At 41.1% G+C, this 24921-nt stretch overlaps 1 protein-coding gene across 5 annotated transcripts in view; it reads left to right on the top strand.

Moving 5' to 3' along the window:
- Grhl2 (grainyhead like transcription factor 2) overlaps positions 1–24921 on the top strand; it is a 147673-nt gene that overhangs the window by 110220 nt on the left and 12532 nt on the right. For 3 of the 5 annotated variants that reach the window (XM_078016847.1, XM_040293803.2, XM_078016845.1), the window contains exons 10-14: positions 4105–4192; positions 4641–4780; positions 9979–10010; positions 17043–17134; positions 21248–21333. In XM_078016847.1, coding sequence (XP_077872973.1) covers positions 4105–4192; positions 4641–4780; positions 9979–10010; positions 17043–17134; positions 21248–21333 — 438 coding nt within the window. Of the gene's footprint in view, positions 1–4104; positions 4193–4640; positions 4781–9978; positions 10011–17042; positions 17135–21247; positions 21334–22784; positions 24040–24921 lie in introns of those variants that run through there. The other 2 variants (XM_078016846.1, XM_040293804.2) reach the window with 2 other exon arrangements.

Below are 24921 nucleotides of genomic sequence, written 5' to 3'. Positions count from 1 at the left end.
CTCTGGCAACTGGAATTGGGAATGGGAAAAAGAAAACCTAAAAAAAAAGTTCATATAATTGTCTTGTTGCATAGTGTTGAAGTGATAAATGCCAAAAAACAAGACCCAAAACCTTGCAGAATGAATAGAACATTAGAAAACTAGAAAAAGAGGGGCTTAAGAAACTAAGAGTATCTTATAAATTTTCATTCACAGTTTACCTCTAAAAGACAGAGGGTGGGAAAGAGGATTGAATGGGTTTTTCTAAAGTATTTACTGCCAGAACTCATGCTACCTACCAGGGTCATCTGTAGCAAGAAAAGAAATGGTTGGAAGGCTCACTTACCCAAGTGGGCATGTTTGTAAACATAAATATCTCCCCCAAAAGAAATCATGTTAACCTACATTTTGCCAATCAGAAAATAGGTGGCATTTCCAGTAGCCAATTATTTCAATTAAGTAAATAATAGGGTGAAGTAGAAGAACATGGTTGGAGAATGTGGAGTTAATGGTATTTACTCTAAGTAACTAGTGAAGTAATGAGTTTCTAGTGGGTGTTAGAAATCATATTGCTGAGGATTAGGAGGGAGACCAGAAACCAACATGGGAAAATCTCATGGTACCATGTAGGGGGATTGACTGTAATTGCTGTCAACTTCTCTAATAAGCTGGATAGAGTCTTTTGTTATAATTTTTCATTATATTATATTTTACACTATAAATAATTACTCCCCTTAGTGTAATCACTCCCCTATATTTATAGTTCTAATTTCAAAACCCAGGCAAAAACCCACTCCTGGGAGATTAGAAAGAGAAATAAAAATTTTATTTGTATATTTTTCAAATAGGTGTAAAAGTACAAATGCTTGATTTAAATTATCTTCTAAAACAAGGGTGGAGAACTATTCTATTTTAAAACCATAAGTTTCCTAATCACAGTCTAGAATCTTTAACAGATGCAATTCTGCACTATTTATAATCCTCCAGCTTAATTTCTAATTAATATACCTGTGGGTCTACAGGTGGAAAATAAGGGCTTTCTCTAATTTTTTTTTTTTTTGTAATATGGAGACTTCTATTGAAATGCATGTTTATGCATTAGAAATTCAGGAACTAAGGCTGGGGATGTGGCTCTAGTGGTAGCACACTCGCCTGGCATGCACACCGGCGCTGGGTTCGATCCTCAGCACCACATACAAATAAACTAAAGATGTTGTGTCTGCCGAAAACTAAACAATAAATATTAAAAATTCTCTCTCCCTCTCTCTCTCTCTCTTAAAAAAAAAAGAAATTCAGGAACTATCTGTATAACTACCTAGATAGATAATTGTGTATACTATTTTTATGTCTACATTTAGTTACTTCCATAATCTTCCATGAAAAAAGAATTTGTATTATTGCAAACAGTAACTATACTGCACCAAAACTTGAGAATGAAGTTGCAATCTTAAAATAAATTTAAGAGAAACAATGTAAGTGTTAAATAAAAGATAGAAATAGTCATTCTCTCTCCAGTGTTGGCAAAAGCAATCACAATGAGTTCTAAATAAGAACTCTTCAGATACATTTTTCAAATTTAACACTCCATAGTGAAAGAATATTGAGATGGGGAAATTATTTTCAAGTGATAACTTTCATCCTTGTAGCAGACGGTACTCTTCTGGAAGAACTAGACCTTCTTTTTACATTTTAATAAGAATAGAAGTAGTGTTTTCTTTAAGCTTCAAGTCACAAATAATCTTAGCAGGGAAAGGATTCTTGAGAGACCTTAGGAGGGAAGCTATCTCCATCTTAATGGAGTAATTAAAACTTCCCTGGGGCATTGTCAAGTCAAAAACTTCATTTTTGCCAAGCCCAAAACTTTATTTTAGAAAAGAGAACTGTGGTTCTCCCAAGAGTGTTTGTATATTGTTAGAATTCTTTTGTCATGTTGATATCTGGGCATTCTGGGCAGGAAATTCCTTATATAGAAGTGGCACCAAGACTGTGTTCTCTAGAGATCTGCTCTGTTCTATGTCAATCCCTTAGTTTTAGTATATCAAAGAATGCCTAAAAATCTACATTGAACATATATAAATCTTGAAAAAGAATAATCCCAGACCTATTCCTTACAGAAATAGTATTTAAAAACAACAACAACAACAACAACAATACTAATTTAGAAACAAAAGTGTTTGGCCAAAGCCAAACTTGGGATGTGTCTTGGATGAAATGTAACTTAGATGAAAGAAAGCCAGGATTCTATTCATGTTAAATACTATATTGTACAGAGTTCCCAACACAGAGAAAAATAACTTTTATAAACCTGAAAAAAAAAGTGAGTACTTTCCTTTATGAACTTTAATATTTTGGAAGGTCTCTTGCTAGTATTTCACATCCATTTGAGCAAGGTAATGTCTGCATTCAACTCTTTATTTTCTGAAAATGGTACATTTTTCTAGATACAAACACTCTATAAAGAGGATATTTCAATAATTTCAATAATCTCCCCCTTGCTACGAATTTGCATAATCTGTGTCAATGACAAAACTAAAAGGGAACACTATAAAATAATCACTCCTCTTAGTGTAAGTAAAACAATTGCTCCCTTTGGTGGTTTTGGATATAAAATATGTATTTAAATTATCTGGCTTACATACTGTAGCTATTCTATGGTATCTACGTAAATCTCTTAGAAATCACCCCGCACAGGACAAGTGCCACGTATGTATTGCTATTATTATTAATTCTTTAAGAACTGGCTCAAAAGCCATCTCCTTTAATACGCCTTTGTTGACCTCAAATCCCCAGTGTTATGGCTGGCCTCACCTTGGCCAGATTGGCAATCCATTTTTCTTTTTAAAGAGCCAATTTGATAACAAAAAAGTTTATGACATTGTTTTAATTCAAACCATCTGTGTGTCTTTTTCTGTGTGCTGCCTGTTTTATGATCTTTGTCCCCTTTGCATTAGTATGTTGTTCTTTTCATCTGACTCATTATCTATTTAGAGTTGGACGCTTTATGTGATGTTTTATTGCAAGTATTTTCACTAAACTGTCTTTTGCCATTTCTTTATTGGCATGCAGAAGATTAACATTTTATCTTGTCAAATCACTTTTGTGTGTGATGATTTGGGAGCAGTTTCTAAAGAGGTAGAGCTTGGTGGCCAGACTGAGCTTCTCTACTCCTTAAATCTGCTATTACAAGGGGCAGGATCTGCAAATAAAGAAGTTGTATAGGCTGGGGTTGCCCATGGGAATGTCATCTGTCTAGGGCATTATGAAAACATGATGCAGAAGAATTCTGCAAAAATGGAGAGAAAGCAAAAAGAAATCTTGCTGGAATATCTGTACTGGGGATAAGAATAGGGAAATTAGCTAGCAAATGACCAGGGTTGCAGCAATTGATGACAGGAAAGACTGATTAAGGTAATGATCAACTGGTTAAGCAGGGTGAGACTTAGTAACATTGGCAAAGGAGCCAATGGAAAAATCAAATTGCAAAGAGCAGAGGGGCAGACAGGAAGAGAATAGACACAACCTTGTCTATTTGGTTGAATGAGCACCATTTCTAAGAACATACAAGAATATTGATAAGGAAACAAAATTGTACTTGTGTGTACAAAGCGATCCCATATCTTTGTGTGGCCACAAAGTAAGGCAGGAATTCCCTCCCTTTTTCTACCACTGTGGTGATTTTTTTTTAAAAGCTCATAATAAGCAAAGGAAAAAATTTTATAGGGATGTCACATTCAACTTTAAAGCCATCTCCATGACTAGGAATGAGTTTAATTGGTCAATGCTTCATCTTATGACGTTTTATTGTAATCACTAAAATTACTTACTGGGCATTACTGAGTTAGAGAACAGGGTTTTTCCACACTGATTCAAAACTGAAGTTCTTTAAATAGGCAAGATACCAAAAAAGGAGAAAATCTGGGAGAGATGGGATCATTCATAGGTCAAACACATAGCATAGACTCATGGGAGTGCTCAGCTTCCTGAATTGAAGGCTGATCTTGCTTCAGGGATGAACATGGAACTTTCAGGTCTCCTTGTCATATCACTGTGATTTGTATATGTGAAAATTTATTGCATGTTCTGAGAACATGCCTGACATGGTCTGTGTTTGTTTTTCCCTATCAGGGAGCAGAAAGAAAAATCCGAGACGAAGAGAGGAAGCAGAACAGGAAGAAAGGGAAAGGCCAGGCCCCCCAAACCCAGTGCAACAACTGTGAGTTTCTCTGAAACTAATTATGCTAAGGAAAAGGCTCCAGGTGGGCGGGGCCCCTTGGGTAAACAGGTGAAAAGAAGTGCATTACAGAGAAAAGCATAAATGTGGAAGGCATGGCCTGCTGTCTACTAGCAGAGCAGTCAGGGTGATTGTCCCAATGAGAAGCAAATAAATTCACATGAGCACACTGAGGTCAGAGGGACTTTGTAATACGAACACTGACATCCTCCTGTAGGGTGTGAGGACCCAAGCTCCACCTACAGTGCTCACTTTTTCTATTCATTGATGGATGGGGGGTTGGGGGAGATTTTTAAATTGTGTTCACACCTATGGTATGTGGAAAGCTTTGTAGGAGAAAGCCGTGAACTTTTGCTAAGACAGGGCTGGTAGTTGAGGGTTCTCAGTCATGCATAACCCTGTCGTTTATGGGTTTTGTGGTCGCGTCCAGCCTCTGATGGGAAGTTGGCCGCCATACCTTTACAGAAGAAGAGTGACATCACCTACTTCAAAACCATGCCAGATCTGCACTCACAGCCTGTTCTCTTCATTCCTGATGTTCACTTTGCAAACCTGCAGAGGACTGGACAGGTAAGACCTCCCTGCTGACTGCCACCATTGTCCATCTGTGGACCTGGTGGTGCCATAAGACAAAAATGCTTTAGGCACTTTTGACCACAGAAATAAAACCCATCTTCTATTCATTAGAGGAAAAGTCAACACTATTGTCTTCAAAAATTGGATTTTTATGGGAAAGAATGTCAGGTCTTCCCTTACTAAAGGGAAGAGGAGAACTAGTGAAGTGTTGGTAATGCAATGAAAGAGGAAGCAAGCAAGAAGACTGAAAACCTGTAAGAGAAATTGTTTGTTGGCTTATCATGGGGGATTAGCCAGAGCAGCAGAGCGCCACCTAATGCTAGAAAATATAACTGCATCTGTACCTTCATAAAGTTGAGCAAAGGGAAAAATTATTTGATTAAGTAAGGCCCTGTCAACAAATTTTCCTTTGGTAAAATAACAGCTTTCATTGAGTTGGTAAATCATTTCTCATCTAAATGATTACAAGTGAGATTAGAGATCTAATACTAAAGCATCCTGAAAGTCTAATAATTGACTGTTTTTATGGTTCCTCAGGTTGGTGGAGTGTTATGCAGCCACCAAAAGTTTAATTATGGAAACCATATAACAACATGGAAAATATTATGATAATGATCAACGAAAAAAAATAGGCTGGGCATGGTGGTGCAAGCCTGTAATACTAGCAGCTCGGGAGCTGAGGATGGAGGATCAAAAGTTTGAGGCTCAGCAACTTAGTGAGGCTTCCTAAGCAACTTAGTGAGACCCTATATCAACATAAAAAATAAAAAGGGATGGAATGTTAAAATGCTTCTGGGCTCAATACCTAATACTAAAAGAAAAAAAAATAGTAGGATATCAACTTGTGTCTATACCATAATCCTAGTTATCTAATTGGATTTGAAGAAAAATTGCCCCTATTTATTATTATTATTATTATTATTATTATTATTATTATTAACTGGCTTATGAGAGAAGGCTGATCTTTTCCCCTTTTATTTTTTGTATAGTTCTCTTATGTGATAAATTAAAATTGTGGGGAAAAGAAAAAATATATTTCCTTAAGAATTAGCCAGAATTGTCTTTTTTTCTTTAAAGAGAGAGAGAAAATTTTTTTAATATTTATTTTTAGTTTTTTCGGTGGACACAACATCTTTATTTTATTTTTATGTGGTGCTGAGGATCAAACCCAGTGCCCTGTGTGTGCCAGGCGAGCGAGTTACTGCTTGAGCCACATCCCTGGCCCCAGAATTGCCTTTTACCAGATCAGTTGAGTTTGGAATTTTGCATTGATTAGTCTTGTTTTGAATCCTGGGTCCCTTGAGGAAAGATCTGTCTTGAGGAGTGGGGCACAGCAACACACTCAAGTTTTTCTCTTGTTCTAAGTGTGAAGACACTCCCTGGAATTGATCTTAGTCTAGAAGGAGAAATCATTATTGGCTTCACTCTCTTTTTCTGGAGAGTATTTATTAACCAGAGGGGTAGTGGTGATGGTGGTTACTGTTGCCATTCATGACGTCACATGGTAACAAAATACCTGTGGCTTTTCTTTGGAATGATTTCCAGTAAAAACTAATTTAATGTTTCCATCTTGTCTTACTTGTTTCATAGGAACAGGGACACAAGGGGAAAGGAAAAATTTTATAATTTATCCAGACAGGAGTTACAGCATCTAATTTTTTTTTTTAATTCCCAAGTATGTGATAGAGATTTTGTCTATATTATCTTTACTCCATGATCTTATGGAGCTGGATTTCTGAACCTTCCAGGAGAGAGGATCATGGAGTTAGATTGATCTTACTGTTTGTTGTCCTGATTCTGCTGCAGTTCTGTGTCTATTCTGACAACCTGATCTTCTCTCTTGGCAAGATTTCCCTGAAATATACAAATGAGTTTAAGAGCAAAGGTGAGCCAACCTGGCCGCCCATGACTGTCCATCCTCGGGCCTCACTCGCCCCTCAGGGTTGCGAGCTGGGTTCCCAGCTGAAGGATGACTCAGAAGGAAAGTGAACCCTTTACAGATTGTTGGTTTCAAAGCAGCCTGATCAGCAACCCCCTGGGCCATGGGTGTCCTTAAGCCTTGCTCTCTGAAGGCCACCCTCACAGAGCCCTTAGGCTTCCCCTGTGACCTTGAGGCAGAATGAAGGAGTCTGTGAGGGAGTCCACCCTGCACTCCTGGTGGCAGAGGAACACTTATCTGTGCCATAGAACAGCCTGTGAACATGCCATGGTTGGTCAACTTGCTTAGCTGAAGGAAGGGACAGTGGCTAGCTGGGGCTGTTAAAGTGCCTTTTCTAGGAAAAGCTCCATGCTTGGGGGATCTTCCAGAGGCAGGAAGGAAGTCACAGTGCTCTGGCCTAGAAATGAGGATGGGGCTGGGGTTGGCACACTTGGACATGCAGAACAAGAGCTGGTGTCGCAGGGCGGAAGAGAGATGGGTTTACCAGAGGAGAAGGGAAGCAGGCAGCAGCATGCAGCTTAGTGACCGCTGCAGGTGTGGGTCTTGCTAAAATCAGCCTCACTGCAGCTCTGGGCACAGCAGGGTCAACTGCCCTGTGGCTCTCACAGTCAGTGAGTGCCAAGCCATGTTGAGGGCTCCCCACTATGGCACAGCAGTTCCTATTCACCAAAGAATACCTGCCAGGAATATGGTTTAGTTATGGTCAGTCCATATGTCTCCTGTTCCCCCATTAACTCATTGACTCACATGTGGATTGGAAGATTCTTCAGGTGGTTATTAAAAACTGGTTGACACCAGGGAATGAATCCACTACATAAGCACCATGGATGCCTTTAGTCTCATATCAAAGCCCCATGATCTCGGCTGCTCATGTTGGGAATGCCTTTAATAGACAAGTGATTAGGGGAGCTTGGGGGAGACCTTGGCACTTGGAGGCATTGTCTTTTGGATAATGTGAACTTTACAGCCTTCCTCAACCTAAGGAGCACCCTTTCTTCCCTGCCCTTTAATAAACATAAATTTATTGGCTTATATTTCTGGAAGCTGGGAAGTCCAAGATTGACAGTCTTCTTGCTGTGTTTTTTTGGGCTTCTCCACAGGTAATAACAGGTCATTATTGGAAAAATGGAAAAAAAGGAGAGTATCCTTATGTGTGCAGGATGGTGGGCAGGGACAAGAGACGTTTTAGCCATAGTTTGAAGAATCTTTTGGTGGGAGGGCCACATGACATGGCGGGTCATGTGTCCCCCCTCCCCCATACCACACACACATATGCAGGTGACACCTTGCTCTTCCCTGGTCAAGCCAGAAAGGGTCTCTTGAATCATGGTTTGTCCACAATCTCACCCCAGCTCACAGTAGTTTTGGTAAGGATTCAGATTTGAATTCAGAGTTAGAATCTCCAAGTGGGTTCCAGGAATTTACAATAATATGTCTCCATGTATCTTTTAGGCACTTTAAGGTTTGAAAAACATGCTCAAAAAAATTGTGATTATACTGGGCATGGTGGCACATGCTGTAATCCCAGCAGCTTGGGAGGCTGAGGCAGGAGGATTGTGAATTCAAAGCCAACCTTAGCAACTTAGCAAGGCCCTAAGCAACTTAGTGAAACCTTATCTCTAAAATATAAATATAAAAGGGCTGATGATGTGGCTCAGTGGTTCAACTCCCAGTACCAAAAAAAAAAAAAAAAAAAAAATGTGAGTGCAAGGGGCCCAATGGCTGACAAGGAAGAAATGGTAGCTTGTTAAGAGAGAGGAAGTGAATGGACAGTGACAGGAAGGGTCAAGGAGGGGCTGCTCAGGAGGGCAGGGAAACCCTTAGGAGAATGCTCTTCCATGTTGGAACAGCAACCACATCTCTGCTGAGCAGACTTACCTTGCCAGGGAGCAAGGCAGGCGGGTGCATGATGCCACATTTGCAGAAGCCGATAAAACCTAAGTCCCCCCCAGGAACTTCTGTGAAACAATCTGGGTATGTGGTCAGTAGCGTGGTCCAGGTTCCCTCACTCATGGACAGCCCGTTTCTGGTCCATCACAGTGACAGGGGCTCTGGATGCCACACTGAACCTTGGAGTGAAAAAAAACTTACTCTTTTCTGCTTAAGAAGAAGAAATAAGGTATACATTACGACAATAGCCACACCCCCCCAAAAAAAAGTTTCAGAGGAAAAATTTCCCATAGAAATCTGAGCTAGTAACTAGAATGACTCATTCCGGAGAGTCACACCAGGTAAGAGGGTTATTATACAACCAGGCCTGTGCTTGGCAGCATCCCACGAGCTGCCAGGAGCCTTTGAGAACATCGGCGGGGAAGGTGTCTGTCCAGACCCATGCCGGGCAGGGACAATGACTAAGGTCTTAGAATTGGAGACATCTTTAGAAGTGAATATGTGAATGTTTGATGCAGATTTGGGTATCATTTTTCCACCCAAACACAACTGGCCCTGAAACACACACATAAAGCTCACAAAAGGGCCCAAATTAATTTTTAGAAATAATTGGGTGAGGAGGATACACATACCTAGCAGATTCCCTCTGAACTTCTCCCATCTTCCATCAAATAATAAGGATGCTTTGCGTTTTTTTTTTTTTTTAAATTCTGATTCTGTTGGCCATTCACTGATCATCTAATGATGTTTGTTTTCAGAGAGATTCCTTGTGGCTACGAATGGCTCTCAGAGTCATGAGACATTCACCAGCCTGAATGCTACTTCTAAATTTGTGTGGCTGCGGGATGTGAGGGTAACCCAGGCTCTTTTAGGGCCACAGTAGTTGAAAGGCATGGGGTTACTGTTGATCTGCCATGGGGCACTCTTGCTCACCCCCTCCCCAGTAATACAGTGCGTGGAGGCTGCTTGCTTGTAGACCAGGTGGGATTGGTTACTCATAAGCCCTGCTCTCTGAGCCACCCTGCAAGCCACAGCTTTTCTAAACAATGGATTTAGATCCTGCCAACATATCTTCTTGATGTCAAGAGCAAGATTTGGCTTAGGGCCAAAGTAATCTGATCCAATTGACTTCAGCTAGAAATAATCAGATTTCCTATTTTATTTCATGAAAATCTAAGAATTAACCCCAAGGAGAATATGAGGCGGTTAAAAATTTGCATTTCCTTAGAAACACAGTCAGAGCATCATTAAACACATTTGTGTTTTGTCTTTTTAAGAGACAGTTGGCAAAGTCTGTGTGTCACATGCTTTATTTCCATTTGCAGTCTCTGACCTACAGTAAGCCTATTGTTTTGTTCCACAGGTGTATTACAACACGGATGATGAGCGAGAAGGGTAAGACACTTGGTTATTTCACCTAAACACCCTGAGTCAGTTCATGTCAGTAGATGTGGCACTGAGCAGGAAGTGGGACCTTCCACTCAGCTCAGCACTTAGGAGCTGAGAAAGGGACAATCTGGGAGGGAGGGGGATGGCCCTCACTGCCCATTGCTGGTCCCAACACAAGATCAAGGTTAGCCTGAGGCAAGAGCCAAAGGAGACTGCCTTACTTCCAGTATCCCTGGATCACACATATCTCTTGAAGGGCCCACTTAGCTGGTTTCCATGGGACTTGGAAAGGCTGAGAACCTGCTTGCTGTCCTCTAAAATTAGATTAGAGGTTGTCACTAAGGCTGCCAATGTTTTCCACACCATATCTCTGTATAACAGTGATAGGGATGTTATCCATCTTTGCAAAGAACACGTGCTCACCAAAACCTGGTACTGCAGAATTTTAGGGGCAGTCAGATCTTCAAAGTTCTTTCTATTCTTAACTCATTTTGTAAACTTCAAAGTCTAGAGCCAAGAAAGACCCTTCAAAGCTATTGAGCTGAGGGCTTCTTCTAGGCAATGGTAACATTTATACTGTATCTTTGAGAGATGGTCAGCCAGCTTCTGCCTGAATGTTGCCCGTGACGGAGAGCTCAGTGTGTGTGTGTGTGTGTGTGTGTGTGTGTGTGTGTGTGTGTGTGTGTATGTGTGTGTGTGTGTATGTGTGTGTGTTTTGTGAGGAGGGAGTGTCATTACTGTTATACCAGTCCAGCTCTTAGCAAGATGTATTGTCTGTCGAGCTGATATCTACCTGCTCTTGATTTCAACCCATCATCTCTCAAATTCTGCCCTCTGGACTAAGTCACATTCTCCCTCAACATCCAAATATCCCTTCCCTCTCTGCAGCCGTTCTTTATATTCCTTTAAAATATACCCCTCAACATCCCAATTTCCCTCCAGGGGTACTACTGGAGATTTGTTAAAAGTCTATTTGTCAATAGTCTCCTTAAAATTGGCCTTTGGAGAAAAACATGTGTTAGAAACACATGAATTCAGATTATATTGGTATAACTTCTTATGACTTAATTGTGTTTTTTTTTCTCTTAAAGCAATATAGAACTCCATTCTTTTTCAATATCTATATTATGCTTTTAGTTTGCATTAGATATGCGTAACTAAAATTTCTAGATATTTTTCCCATCCAAACCACAGTCAAACCTGTGCTTCCTATTTCTAGGAAATGAATATATTCACTGGTAAAAACATTTCACAGCTGGTAAAGTAAATGGAGCAGATGTTGCTGGGCTCATTCCTAGAGCAGAGGTTGGCATATGATGGTCTGAAGACCACCTACCTCATGCCTACCATCTGTTTTTGAACCATTTGCAAACTAACAATGGCTTTTACATTTTTCAACAATTAAGAAGAATTTCAAAAGAAGAATAATATTGTATGACTTATAAAATTTATGAAATCCCAGTGTCCACAAATAAAGTCTTACTGGGACCCAAACATGTAGATTCCTTTATGTACTGTTTGTAACTGCTTTGGTTCTATAACAACAGGATCAATAGTTACAACAGAGGTCATATGGGCTGTGATGCCTATATATTTATTGTCCAGCCTTTGACAGAAAAATGTTTGCCACCTTCCTTTCCAAAGGCAAAGAGTCTCAAAGGAGTAAGATTAGTCCCCAAACTTGGGATAGAACCTTGTCTATGATTTACCTCCAAGTTTGGAGTTCTAAATTTTCTAAGTACTTACTAGATTGGTTTTTGTATCTTGGCACATAAATAATACATTTCCAGTGGCTGAATGAACAGAAATGATTAGCACTATCAATTCTAATCTGTTATTCATGTATCTTACAACAGACCATGTGGTGGCACAGAAAGAATATTGAGTGGGCTTAGGAAGCCTGAGTTCTTCTCCTGACTGCCATTTGCAAATGTGAAGTCTTGGGCCAGCTCCTTGATCCCTGTACTTTGATTTTCTCAGTTTTGCACTTGTAGATTTTGTATAGAACAATCTCTAACATTTCATCTAGCATTAACATTGCACTTAGTATTATGAATAAAGTAAAATAAAATAAAATAAAAAACTCCAGAGAAAACTTAGTGTCAGAGTGAGAAGTCTGAGATCCTGAGTGCTTCTTGAAGAGCAGATCTCAGTTGTAAATCTCTCTTATCCCAAATTGCGCTTTACAAGCTGACTACATTTAGATGGCTATTGACCTGCTTGTAACTCCATTGGTTCTGCTTCTCTGTAAGAACTACCCTTATATAATTATGAATCCTGAGACCCAAGTCTCATACTCTTACACATCTTCTAACCCACATTTGATTGAGTAATATGGGCAGCATTGGAGCCTCAGAGTTAATACATAGTAGATAGTTGGCTATTGTTATTTGTAAAAGTAATATTAATGTTCACTGGATACCTTGGCTAGACACAGAACTAGGCGCCTTATATGCAGTATGCATTCAATTCTCCCAGATTTCCTATTACCTCCATTTGATTATGAGAAAATTGAGGCTTCAGGAGATTAGAAAACTTGCTAAAAAACTTGCCTAAACCTGGCTAGGAAATGATAGAAGCAGGAATTAAAGGAATATCTACCTGCACTTCCCATTACCTGCTTTTAACTATTGTGCCTTATTGCCTAACCCTCTCAATTCTTGATCTGTGGCTGCAAAGGAGGCATCAAGAGACAGGCCCTCATTGAGATATCTTTCTGGCTTGCACTAAAGCACAACCTTGGTTCATCCCTTGAAGTATGGAATCAAAATTGTGAAGAGTCCCCATGAGTTTACATGGCAGTGAGGACCAGATTTGAGGCTGCCATATGTATCTCCTGGCCCTGAGCAAGTACCATCTTTAGTAACATGTGCACAGCCTCCAACAGGAGTGATTCTTAGGCCAAGTCCTTCATTTCTTTATGCTTTTCAAGGGCTCTCTGCTTAACTCCTTAGTCTGTTGTCCTGTGTTGCTTAATGTAGTACATGCCTCAATAAGATGACAGAGTATCTGGTTCAATTTTTTCTGCCTCCTTGCTCTCTAGAAATTTGAACTTAAGTCCTAGATAACTTTGCAATCCCAAACTTCGTTTATCTAGCACCACAAAATTGTCAAAAGCTATGCAAGTTTCTTTGCCCTTCAGTTTGGCTTATCAGTAATCATGGAAATGGGTGCCATGATCTTTATCCCAACCTAGAACCAACAGATGCTTTAAGAAGGAAGCGGTCGCTGATTCTCCTGAGCTCATCTCTCTGTGGCTATCTTCTCTGAGCTCTCTACTCAAATTCTGGCTGTCTTATGGGCAACTCTCTAGTACGTTCACTAAGATTTTTTAAAATTTATATAGACAGTTTTTCAAGTTATTCTTGGCTGGAACATTGCTCTGCCTCAACCTATAACATTTTAGTCAGAAAAAAAAAATTTGTACTACCTTTTAAAATGATCTCTCTGGAGTCTACTGACCTAATCATTTGTAACTTACATTTTTTTAGTTCATTATTGCCATAGTAGCTCCTAACCCTGTGGTTTTTTTTCTTTCTTTTTCTTTTTTTTAATTAATTTTGTCAAGTGAATTCTGTACACACTTCAAATTAACATTAATTTTTAGTTGACTCCCCCAAAAAATAATCTGTTGAAAATAAATTAATCAAGATTATATTCCATGAGCTGGGATTATGGCTCAGTGATAGAGGGCTTGCCTTGCACATGTGAGGCACTGTGTTTGATCCTCAGCATCACATAAAAATAAATAAATAAAAATAAAGATATTGTGTCCATCTACAACTAAAAAATAATTATACTCCATAATATAAAAGACTTTGTGAGGACTTGAATATAAGATGAACTCTAATTTCTGATACTAGTGTAGAAAGGGGACTCCATTTATTTAGGGTATTCACCATAAATAACATATATGGGCCATAAGCAGAGTTACGAAATGAACAAACCATGTTCCCATGGTGATTGCCACTCTTTTCTGTACTTCAGTTTGACATCTCCTCACTGGGCACCCAATACCTAGGGCAGTTCAGCCTGGTGGGTAGAACACAACATTATCTCTCCTGGGTGTGTCCAGAGACTTTTGCTTCAGACCAGACACCTTCCCAGTATTTTCTGATGAAATGTAACAGTCCTCTGTTTCAACCTCAGGGGCTTGCTTTCACTGAGATGGACCCTATAAGCAAGCGGCTGAAAGTGCTGCTGGCCCTGGGCCACTCTACATATTGACCACCTTGTAGTGCCAGTGGATGGAGATTGATGTTGGAGAAATCACCTTTTCCTTGTCCTTGAAGCTTTCTGTGGTATAATTCACTGTAATTGCCCTGCGCATCCGGAGACCTGAAATGCGTGCTCTTTTCATCCGGCCAACAGGCCAGTCACACCTGCCCTTCTTTTCTGGCCTTGCTTTGAAAACAAGTGGAACAGTTGAATTCAGAGCACACGAAACTTATTGACCCCTACTGGGTTTATAGATTAGAAAGTGTGGAAGAGCATATTTGAACTCCCAAGAGAAATGTGGTTTATCCAAGGTGCTATTTTTAATGGCAAAGTCAGTCATGGCTCAGAATGGGGTGCTATTGAGAGTCAACAGAACTGGGAAAATATAAATAAATCTTGCTTGGGAGAAAAAAGGAGAGAGAGCATTAGCTCAGGAACCTTCACACAGCGTGAAACAGTGTCTGGTGATATTTCAGGCCATTTTCCTATTATTAACCTAATGGCCACTGGCTGCTGTGTGAATGGATTTTCAATCTTTCAGTCCTGAGGTCATGGTCACTCTAGTTCCAAGACATGACAGAGTAACATAACCTGCTTTTAGGACACAATAGTGAGGGGAAGACAGAGGGAACAGTGTCTTACAAGCTTACGAAAACCTTCAGCTGGGACTTGAGGTTTAGATTTTTTCCTCTGGCTGTTTTCATTGTCTGACATATTAGGGAATAAAAGAAGACTGTCTCAATATTATTTCTTATACCTTACTCATCATCTCGGATTTATTGAGTAACTTTATGGTGAGACTGTTCCTTCAGAGGTCAGAGATAGGCTCTTTGAACAGCCTGGTTCACTTACTGCCCTGCTTAGGACCCTTAACCCACTGAAACTTCTGGTCCTTGCCCTGTTTGGCTCAGAATGTTGCTGAGACTTAAGTGATGGAGGAGATGAAGCTTTGTAAAATCTGAAGTCTTATCAAGAAGGTACCTTACAAAGCTTCCCTTCCTTAATATTGAGACAGGAACTCTGGGGCTAGACTACCTTGATTTAAACCCTACTTTATAATTTACTAGCATGGAATCTTGGACAAGTTTCTCAACTTCCCTGGGCCTCTGTCTCCTTGACTTTAAAAAGAGACATTGACATAGAAATGACAATATTTAAGGTGATAGAAATGCTAATGACCCCAAGTTGATCATTATAGATGGTAAACATGAACTCACTCATATCCATTGTCTATGAGTGAGTACAAATATTATACGTCAATCTAAAAATAAATGTCAGAAATTAGTTAATTAATTAAATTTTAAAAGGAGGCTGTTGAGAGAATGGAGTGAACTCACATCCGAAGTACACTCACAAGAGGTTCCCTGATCCATTGAAAATACCTCTGAAGAGTTCAAGGAAGATGGTGATGATAAAGTTGGAGACATTGAGCAAAAGAGAGATGGAGAAAATGAAATAAAACAGACAATTTGAAAGAGGTCAGAATTTCTGCTCACCATCACAGCAAATAGTCCAAACCACCACTCGGGTCCACTCTAAGGTAATGTTCCCTACATGGGAGGCTGACATTATATGGTCCCAAGCTTCCAGTTAATGCAAGATCCTGCAACTCCCTGCTGGCATTATTGTCACCAGGAAGTTATTTGTCAATTCTCGAGTGGAGTTAATGGTAGGGTCCAGAGGTAGAAAGAGCACACAATATGGAACTAGGAATCATCCAGAAAGTATTTCTATAAATTACAATAGCTTAAGCCAATGGGGCTTTAATTTGTCTTCTCATATTCTAGCTGGTCCAAAGGTAGTCTAGCCCCAGAGTTCCTGTCTGAACAGTTCTGCTGAACTGTCTGCCTGGCATTGCTTCATGGGTCTAGGAATCCCCAGAGAATAAAAATTTTGAAAATGTTGCAGTCTTCTCCTTTGAGAGCTTAAAGAATAGTAAGATTCCACTTAAGAGCATTTTCACAATATCAGTGACTTCTAATTTCTGTTCCTCTTAAACAGTCCTTCCCTTCCTTACAGGGACATTGGAAGGAAATACAGAACCATCAGTACTGACCCAGCTGAGGTCATGCAGGGCCTCATCTCTATGGGCTTCCAGGAATGGGGACTGGAACCTCCCTGGAGAAGGCAGGAAGGACAGGACAGGACATCTGGGTCTGAGAGGAACTCCCACTACTGCAGCCTCATCTCCCCTGACCAGGAGAAAGAGAGAGGGGGATGACATCAGGCATCAGCACAGTTTACAGCTAAGTCCCAGCCAAGCAGGCTGTGGCCTTTACAGAGAGGTTAATCTCAGCTACTCAAGAAGCTGAGGCAGGAGAATCACAAGTTAGAGAGCAGCCTGGCAACCTAGGGAAACCCTGTCTCCAAAAAAAAAAAAAAAAAAAGAGCATTTAAGGGGCTGGCAAGATGGGGCAGAAGAAGAAGAGGCCACAACTGGATGGGAGAGGGCTGACTTGGGGATCACACTGCAAGCTTCTGCTCCCCTCCAGGGCTCACTCTGGCTTCCCCCAGCCCTGATCTTCTCAACAGGAAGAGGACAGCAGTTGAAGTCTAGAGTGGGCAAAACCCAGCACTCTCCCCTTGGTGGATCCATAATCAGCAATGTAGAACAGGTCTTAGGTCCACGCCTCAAAGATGGCAGAGCATTTTCCTGCTCCCAATAGGGATGAGTTGGGACCTGCAAGGGCAGGAGGGAGGCTGGTGAGTGGCTCTCTGGCTGTGGAGAACTAGGGGTGGTGTAAACAAGGGACTTACATGAACTTGTGTTTTGACACCTTGTCTGCTGCCCATAACAATTTCTGCTCCTTTTCTCCTCAGCAGTGTCCTTGTTAAACGGATGTTCAGGCCCATGGAAGAGGAGTTTGGCCCAGCACCTTCAAAGCAGATGAAAGAAGAAGGGATAAAGCGAGGTATCTCTCCATTTGGGGCCTGCCACTTACCTGGGTCCCCTGACCAGCCCTCCCAGCATGAGGGGTGGGGCACTTCACCAAGAAGAGCTTGCGGCCCTGGCCTGTGGCTCGGGGCCAACCCTCCTGAGTTTTTATTTACACAGAAAGCTCACGGTCTTCTCCTTTGCATTACACTGTGCCCTTTTAAACATCTTGAGTCAGGCTTATTCTTTCTGGGCACTGATGCTTTCCTTTGTCTTGGGAGAATGGTAGCAAATGCACTGACTCATCCAGCAGTCAGATACCAGGTTAAAAAGAAACTCTTGCTGGGTATGTGACAAAAATACCTCATTAGAAGGAGTTACTGGGCCCCGGGTGTGACTCAGTAGTAGAGGGCTTGCCTAGCATCGTGTGTGAGTTCCACTCCTGGGTTCCATTCCCAGCCCTGGAAAAAAAAAAATAACCAAAAGAAACAGAACCTGAGGACTGTTCATAATGAATGCAAAGAATGATTAATCTCACACAAATAAAGAGACCTTTGTTTTCCATGATGTCACAACTTACTCATTTTCTCAGGGACAAGGGTCTCTGACTCCACTTCATCAAGAAGGAAAGAAACAAACATGAGAGTCAATGTCCTTCCTCAGAGTGAGAGGGAGGGGGGTGGAACAGCCGTCTCGCCTCTGTCCTGCTGCAGCCAACTCTGAGGGCTTCCAGAGAGTTTAAACTTAGAATTTACAGGACCTTTAAGGCTCTGCACCATGTCAAATATAAGCATGGCTTTGTTTTGCTTTTGAGAAATTTTTTTTTCCTATTTATTGTAGTGGAATTTGAGGGATGGTCAAGAGAGGTCCTTAGTAGCCTGCTTCAGCTCCTTGGAGTTGTATGACCTTGGACATGTCCTTCACTCTCTTGTTCCCCAGAGTGCTCATCTGTTAAGTGACAATGATGAAAGTAGATACCCAGAGAGCTGTTGTGAGGACTGATAGGTTAATGTATGTAGGGTTCTCCATTCAAGGGCTTGGCACGTGGCAAGCATTCCATGTTTACTATTATAAATGATTATTAGGCATTTATCCTGATAAGTTACATTATCATAATTGTGAATTGGCAATTAGAATTTCAGAATGGAAGGAGACTACAGGCAACATTTAAATCTTTAAAAGATTTTCTGACTCCACAGGCTTCCCATATTCGGTATTCAAGTATCTATATTTTTGAACTCCATTCCTAGATGTCTTTTCTGTTCTAGAATTAGAGCAGAGTTCTGTGGAAAACAAGAATCCAGAGGCTTACGTCATTGTAGCTTACTTCCAGAGTTGGTGCTTGGTGGCTAAAGATGATTTTTCAGATATTGTGAATCCCACACGAAAATTTCCACTAGAACTTGTTGTCATTAAAAGGAAAGCTGTGGCTTTGAAACATAGAGACACATGAGGGCGCCGTATCCTACCAGCAAAAAGCCCCGGGCTTGGAGCTTCCTCTCTGAGCCGAAGTTTGACAGGCTCAGGGAATTAGGGTCACTGATGGTTTCTATTGTTTATTTGTCAGAAGTTCCCCAAGAGAGGGAATGATCGCAATTATCTCCAAAGCCATTATTATTGCTTGTTTGGCTTTGTAGCCACCTGTCAGGGGGTCTGGTCGGAGTCACTAGGGGGCTGTCCCCCGTGGCTGTGTGCCTTCAGCTGTACAACATCTGGGAGACTCTTGCTGCCCTTGGCAGAGCGATTATTACACTTATGACTGCTCTGCCACAGACAGGAGCTCAGGAAAGCTGACTCCCTGGGCAAGCCATCAGGGCGTGCTGTGAGCCCTGTATGCCCAGGTGTGCCCGCCAACAACCCAGCAGGAGAGGATGGGACCGCCCTGCCCTGCTTGAGGTTCTTCAGTGGCTCCTGAACACCTTGAGCACATGCAGCCATTCCTGAAGCAAGCTCGGCAGCCCTCTTAATTTCAAAGATAATAATTTGAAAAGAAGCAATTTGTAAATACAGTGGCAGCAGTGCTCTTTTTTATAGAATGTGGTTTGGGGTTTTCTCAAGGTCAGCCTGCTGGAAATTCCTTTTTTCTCTTCTTTTTTTTCATTCTTTTTTTTCTTTTTCTGTTGAGAGCTTTGGGAAGGCGTAATAATTTTTTTTTAAATCTGTAACAGCCACCCATGTTTCCCCTCCCCTTTTAATTTTTCTTACTGAGATGTAATTGGGGTGTTATGTACTAATTATTTTTCTGTAAACTGCTAACATGGAGTCCTCTGTAATAACCCTTAGATCACTAGGTCATCTTAGCTGAAATGGAGGCTATAAGATATTCCTTCAAAAGGACTGATTTTGCTGATCTTTAGAGGCATGTTCACTCTATTTAATAGATACTTTATATTTGATAAAGAGAAGAAATTCTGTAATACTTAAACTCACTTTTTCCTCCTTTCTTCCCTTTCTCCCTCCCTCGCTCCCTTCCTTTGTCACAACTACTGAGCATTCTCTGCTACAGAAAGACAATTCAGGCAGAGCCCCCATGTACCCATGTTGAATTGACCTTTGGAAAGCAGTAGCTTGGATGAAGTCCTTGGGAATGGGGGAGGTGGGGGAGGAGAAGTGGGAGTTTGGATAAGAGCTGATTTCACTTTCTACCTCCAACTTCATTCTTCTGGCAGATGGCAATTGTAGCTCAGTTGGTTTTCAATTGTAGTTGGGACCTAGGCTCAGTGGGGTTTTATGACCTGGGCATTTTTTCCTAGTGTGGCCAGGTGCATGGGGCTTTGGTGTTTTGACTCTCCTTCTTCCCTCTGATGAATCAGAAGTCATGACACCAGGAGGAGGGAAACAGAAAGGGCAGTCAGCCCACCAGGGTTGCAGAGGCACAGTTGCATCTGAATGGCAGTTGCCAGTTTCTTCTGGGAACTGAGCTCCATCACAATTGCTATTAGGAAAGGAATAGTTAGAGAGGACAAGGATGAGCAAGAGAAACAGCAGCCAGCAGTTGTCATGCCAGTAGGACATGGGAATATATTACCCACTCTGAGCTCCATTTGCAATCTCTTATTCTCTTATTTTAAAGAGAAATGAGTAGAAAAGGCTGTATTCTACTTCACTGAGAGCACAACTGCTTCCTAATAGCTTTTCCAGGTTGAAAACTAGGTACTTGCCCTGTACTAGCAACATAGTAAATATGCCATGTGGACCTTATTTCACCGACCCCCTTATGGCGACCATATGCAGTCCTCTTGTCCCTGTCTTATAGAGAAAATCTAGGCTCAGACAGGTTATATGACCAGGCCCATATCTTAAACCCCTGGCCCAGATGATGTGCAAGGGTGAAGGAGACATACATACATGCCCTGCAGCTAGGGACTTCTAAGGAATGACTCAATGACATAAACAGACACCCTGGTGATACCTACCAGGCTGTAAGATGCTTTGACACATGCATTCACCTCTGAGTTCTTCAAGGTGGGTATGTGATCTGCTTAAACCCAGATCAGTGCCCCTCCATATCCTGAGCCCCTTCCTCCACTGACCCAGGACCTGTGCCTGTCTGGAATCTGCTGTCCCCACCCTCTCCACCTTGTCACTTGCAAGCCCTTATAATCTTTATGACTCAGATCTCTCCTTCAAGGTCACCTTTTCTGAGCTTGACCCCACCCTCATCCTGGCAAGTTCAGCCTGTAGAGCACTCTAGACTCTGCCTAGCTTATTTCTCTGCCTCTCCAAGTGGCTCCTGAACTCCCTAAGGGCTGTGACTGGAACTTAACTGTTTGCTATACCCTCAGCTTCTAGCGCACAGGGCCTAGAGGTTGTTCAGTAATATTTGTTGAATGAACAAGTCAGCAAATAGAAGAAGAAATTTGTAGGAAAGAAGTCATAAAACGATTACATATCCATCCTGAGAAATTCATATGTGTCAAAGCAACTGACAGCCTGGTACGTGTTACCACGGTGTCCGTTTATGTCATTGAATCACTCCTTAGAAGTTCCTATCCACAGGGCATCTATGTAGATGTCTTAGTGTCCCTTCTATGTCATCTGGTCTGGGGTCCATGCTTAGCAGGTGATGACTGCCTGAGATTTGCCTATATGACAGAAAGCAGACCTCTGGGCCTCTTCAGTCACACAGCCCTTGTCCCTTCTCTTTCAGTGCTCTTGTATGTGAGGAAGGAGACAGATGACGTGTTTGATGCTTTGATGCTGAAATCTCCCACGGTGAAGGGCCTGATGGACGCGGTAAGCTAAGAGCCCCTTTCCACATCCAGGGGACCAGTGCTTCTTAGCTAAACCCAGTTATTAGAATGGAGCCAAATGAGGTTTATATAGAAAAAGGAAAAGCTGAGATCTGTGGAGACACTGATTTCTAAATGTTGTTGCTCATTAGCATCTTAATATGGGAATTTTGAAACTGCCAGTTCTCTGTCAGTTGAAGACTAATCACAGTAACATGTGTGGAGGAAGATTAAACCGAGTTTTCATTTGTCTCTTTGCATGAAACCAAATTAGATACATTTAGCTTCCAAATATTTGCACAACAAAACAACTAAATGTCCTGTTAGCTATGGTAGTACAAAATAAAACTATGACCTCTTGGCTAAAGAAAAAAATATATTGTAGTGATTTGTGGTATGATTCTTCCACTGCTTCCCTGATTTGGACTAGTATTAGTCAACTTGGACCCAAGAAAAATTATCTTCTATTTTAGTCACATATTAACCACCCAAATGGGATTTGACTTTAAATTTTAAACTCCCACTAGTCCCCTGCCCTGTACAACTGAGTAGTAGAAGATCCAAGTTTTTTATACTGATGAAAATACCAGGATGGCCTGAGACACAATCTACAATGGTTGGTTGTTCTAGAAAACTTCAGCATTGGAAAAACATCTTGGATTATGGGACCCAATGTAAAAATGTATAACAAAGATCCTATGAGTGGAATCGTACAATGTGGACTTTTGTGACTGATTTCATTAATTTAGCATATTTTTTTTAAATGTTCATCCATGTGATAGCATAAACCCAGGCTTCATTCTTCTGATAGATCAGTAAATTTTCATTCTATGTATATGCCGCATTTTGTTTTCAATCCATCAGTTGACGGATATTGGATTTTTTTTTCCGCTTTTGGTTATGGTCAATAATGACACTTTGAAAATTCATGGTCAAGTTTTTATATGAATTCCCATTTATAATTATTTGGAGTATATTCCTTGTGGGATTGCTGAGCTAGACACAAAAAGTCAAATAGCATATGATTCAATTTGTAGGTAATATCCAAGGTAGTCAAATCGGTAGAGAGAGCAAGCAGGTGAGTGGTCGTTTAGGAGTTGGAAGGAGGAGGTGGAGGGATTTGACTTGATGGGTTTCTCTTGGGAGTGATGAAAATCTTCTATAATTAAAGAGAGATGATGGTTTTATAATATTGTAAGTGAACTGAAATGCCACTGAATTGTGTGATTTTTAAATGGTTAAAATTGTGAATTGTGTGATATATGTACTTAGTATTTGTTGTTCATCAGAAATTTTTTTTAGAATAATGCATAAAAAAGTTACCAGCGCAGATTCTGTGCTGCCTCTGTGAGGCACTGTTAGCAGGTCTGTAGGCAATCCTAAACAGGACATCGAGGACCACTCTCCAAACCACTTATGGAAGGTTTGGTGATTTTTGTTGTTGTTGTTCCACAGGACTTTTCTTTGGAATAGAATTTGTTGTTACTGAGTCTACTTCACAAAAAGAAAAATCAAAAACAGAAATGAATGTTTCTATATCCCAAGTCAAACAAGATTCTTAAGATGACCCTAAAATTGCCAGAGGATGGACCAATGAGCCAGAAAGGCCCATTCAATATCCAGACCTCTCTGGGCAACTTTGGACAATTTCGTACTCGGTCAGTCTGGCTTTTCAAAGACCACATTGTTGAAACTGACTTCCTAGGACAGCAGCGAATCCAAACTCTGATTCTGATGAAAGGGAGGTGGAGCGTGGTTGAGCCTGGGGATTAGGCATCTGTTTTCACCAGCTCCTCAGGGCATTCTAAGAGGAGTGAGGTGTGGGAACCTCTCATCTAGACCAGTTGGGTGTGCATCCGCTATGCTGTGATCCTGCCTTTGTTCTCGATGTCTTTTATTTTCCTTCCATAACATCTGGCTGGTTTTATAAATGTTCTGTAGATGTGATTTCACTGAACCACTCCCACCAAAACTGCGGCCCAGCACCTTTGCTTACTCTTCCCACCACAGAGGCATCTGGCTCTTGATGCCTTATAAGGGGAGCTCATCATACCTGCCTTGCTATGGCTAGATGCAGGCACAGAGGCTGGAGGTGATGCATGACAGCTTTTGACTCTGTAAATCAAGGAAAAATCAGGTTTCCTAGGCCTATTCTGGTCAGATCCTTCAGGGCAGTGCAGACTTCATCTCTCCTTTAAGTCTGGAAAGAAAAAGTTTTCTGAAAGCACCAACACAAGCTATTTCCTTGCTGCTGGAGTTGCACAGATGTGCTGGACAAGAGAGGCCCCTTCAGGAGCCTCGGGAGATGTGGGCTGGTGGTGAGCTGTGAAGAGATGATGTGACAGCCCTGCAATTAGGGACGGCCATGGAGGATCCCGGGCTCTGTTCAGCACAGACTTGAGCGCATTGTGAAGATGGTAGAATTCTGAAGAATACTGGATCCTGCTCACTGTTGTTATACCTTGAGTTTATTTGGGGTCCTGTGTGAGGTGACAAAGCATAACTAAGCCAGAGTCTGGGTTCACTGAGTACCATGATCTCACTAGTGTTTAATATTTTATTATAATCCTATTTACCAATATGCATTTGAATATTATAATATACATGTGTGTATATATAATACCCATACAATATAATAAATGCATACATATATATATATATATGTGTGTGTGCAATATGTATAGTGCAATTATACAGTCATCCCCCAGTATTCAGGACCGGTTCCAGGACCTGCTGCAAATCCAAATCCCAGAAATGCTCAAGTCACTTAATACTTGCATACAACCTACTTTAAATCATCTCTAGATAATTATACTACCTCATGCAATGTAAATGCTAGGTAAAGTTTATATATATATATATATATATATATATAAATAATTTTTTTATCCACAGTCATTTCAACCCAGTTTCAGAATAATATCATCATGCATGGAGGTTTATATTTTTAACAACTACAAGTCACATAGAACAAATGCTCAGTAAGAAAAAGAAGATCCTAACTTTTAAGGAAGTTTGCTTAATTAAGAGATATTATATTTGACCTCAAGCCATCATTTGAACCCTGACACTGGTTGAAAATAGATTCCCCTAAACATAGACCCAGACCCTTTTCACTACTGTGGACCTAGGACTTTGCTTCCCTAAGTAGGTCCATCAGAATCTCCAGGGTTCATTGCAACGATGCCATACCAGAATTCCAACTACAAACTTTAGTGTTAGGTTTTCTAGAGGTGGCCCCCAGCAGAGCATTGATGAGAAACTCCCTGGTTGAACTGAAGCACACTAAAGTTTGAGAGGCACTACCTCGTGTGTCCCTTGACTGGGAACTGAGACCTCAAGTGCACATTCACTTAGAATAGGGATAAGCCCATACTCTTGTGAAGCCAAATCCATGTCAATATAGCTTTAAGCCAAGGAGTGGCCCTGTAAGCTATTTTGTAACCTTACCCCTGTGGATTTTAGGAATTGGCCTGGGTCCAGGCTACTTCCTTCATCTTCATTGATGTTTTGGGAGAGGCCAACTGCTGTCTCTGTTGAGGAAGGAACTCAGTCTTTCAGGGCCAGCAGACTTCACCATTCCAAATGCAAA

Source organism: Ictidomys tridecemlineatus, chromosome 7 (genome assembly GCF_052094955.1).
Source record: "Ictidomys tridecemlineatus isolate mIctTri1 chromosome 7, mIctTri1.hap1, whole genome shotgun sequence".
NCBI lineage: Eukaryota > Metazoa > Chordata > Mammalia > Rodentia > Sciuridae > Ictidomys > Ictidomys tridecemlineatus.
This window is presented reverse-complemented; position numbering and strand designations above follow the sequence as displayed.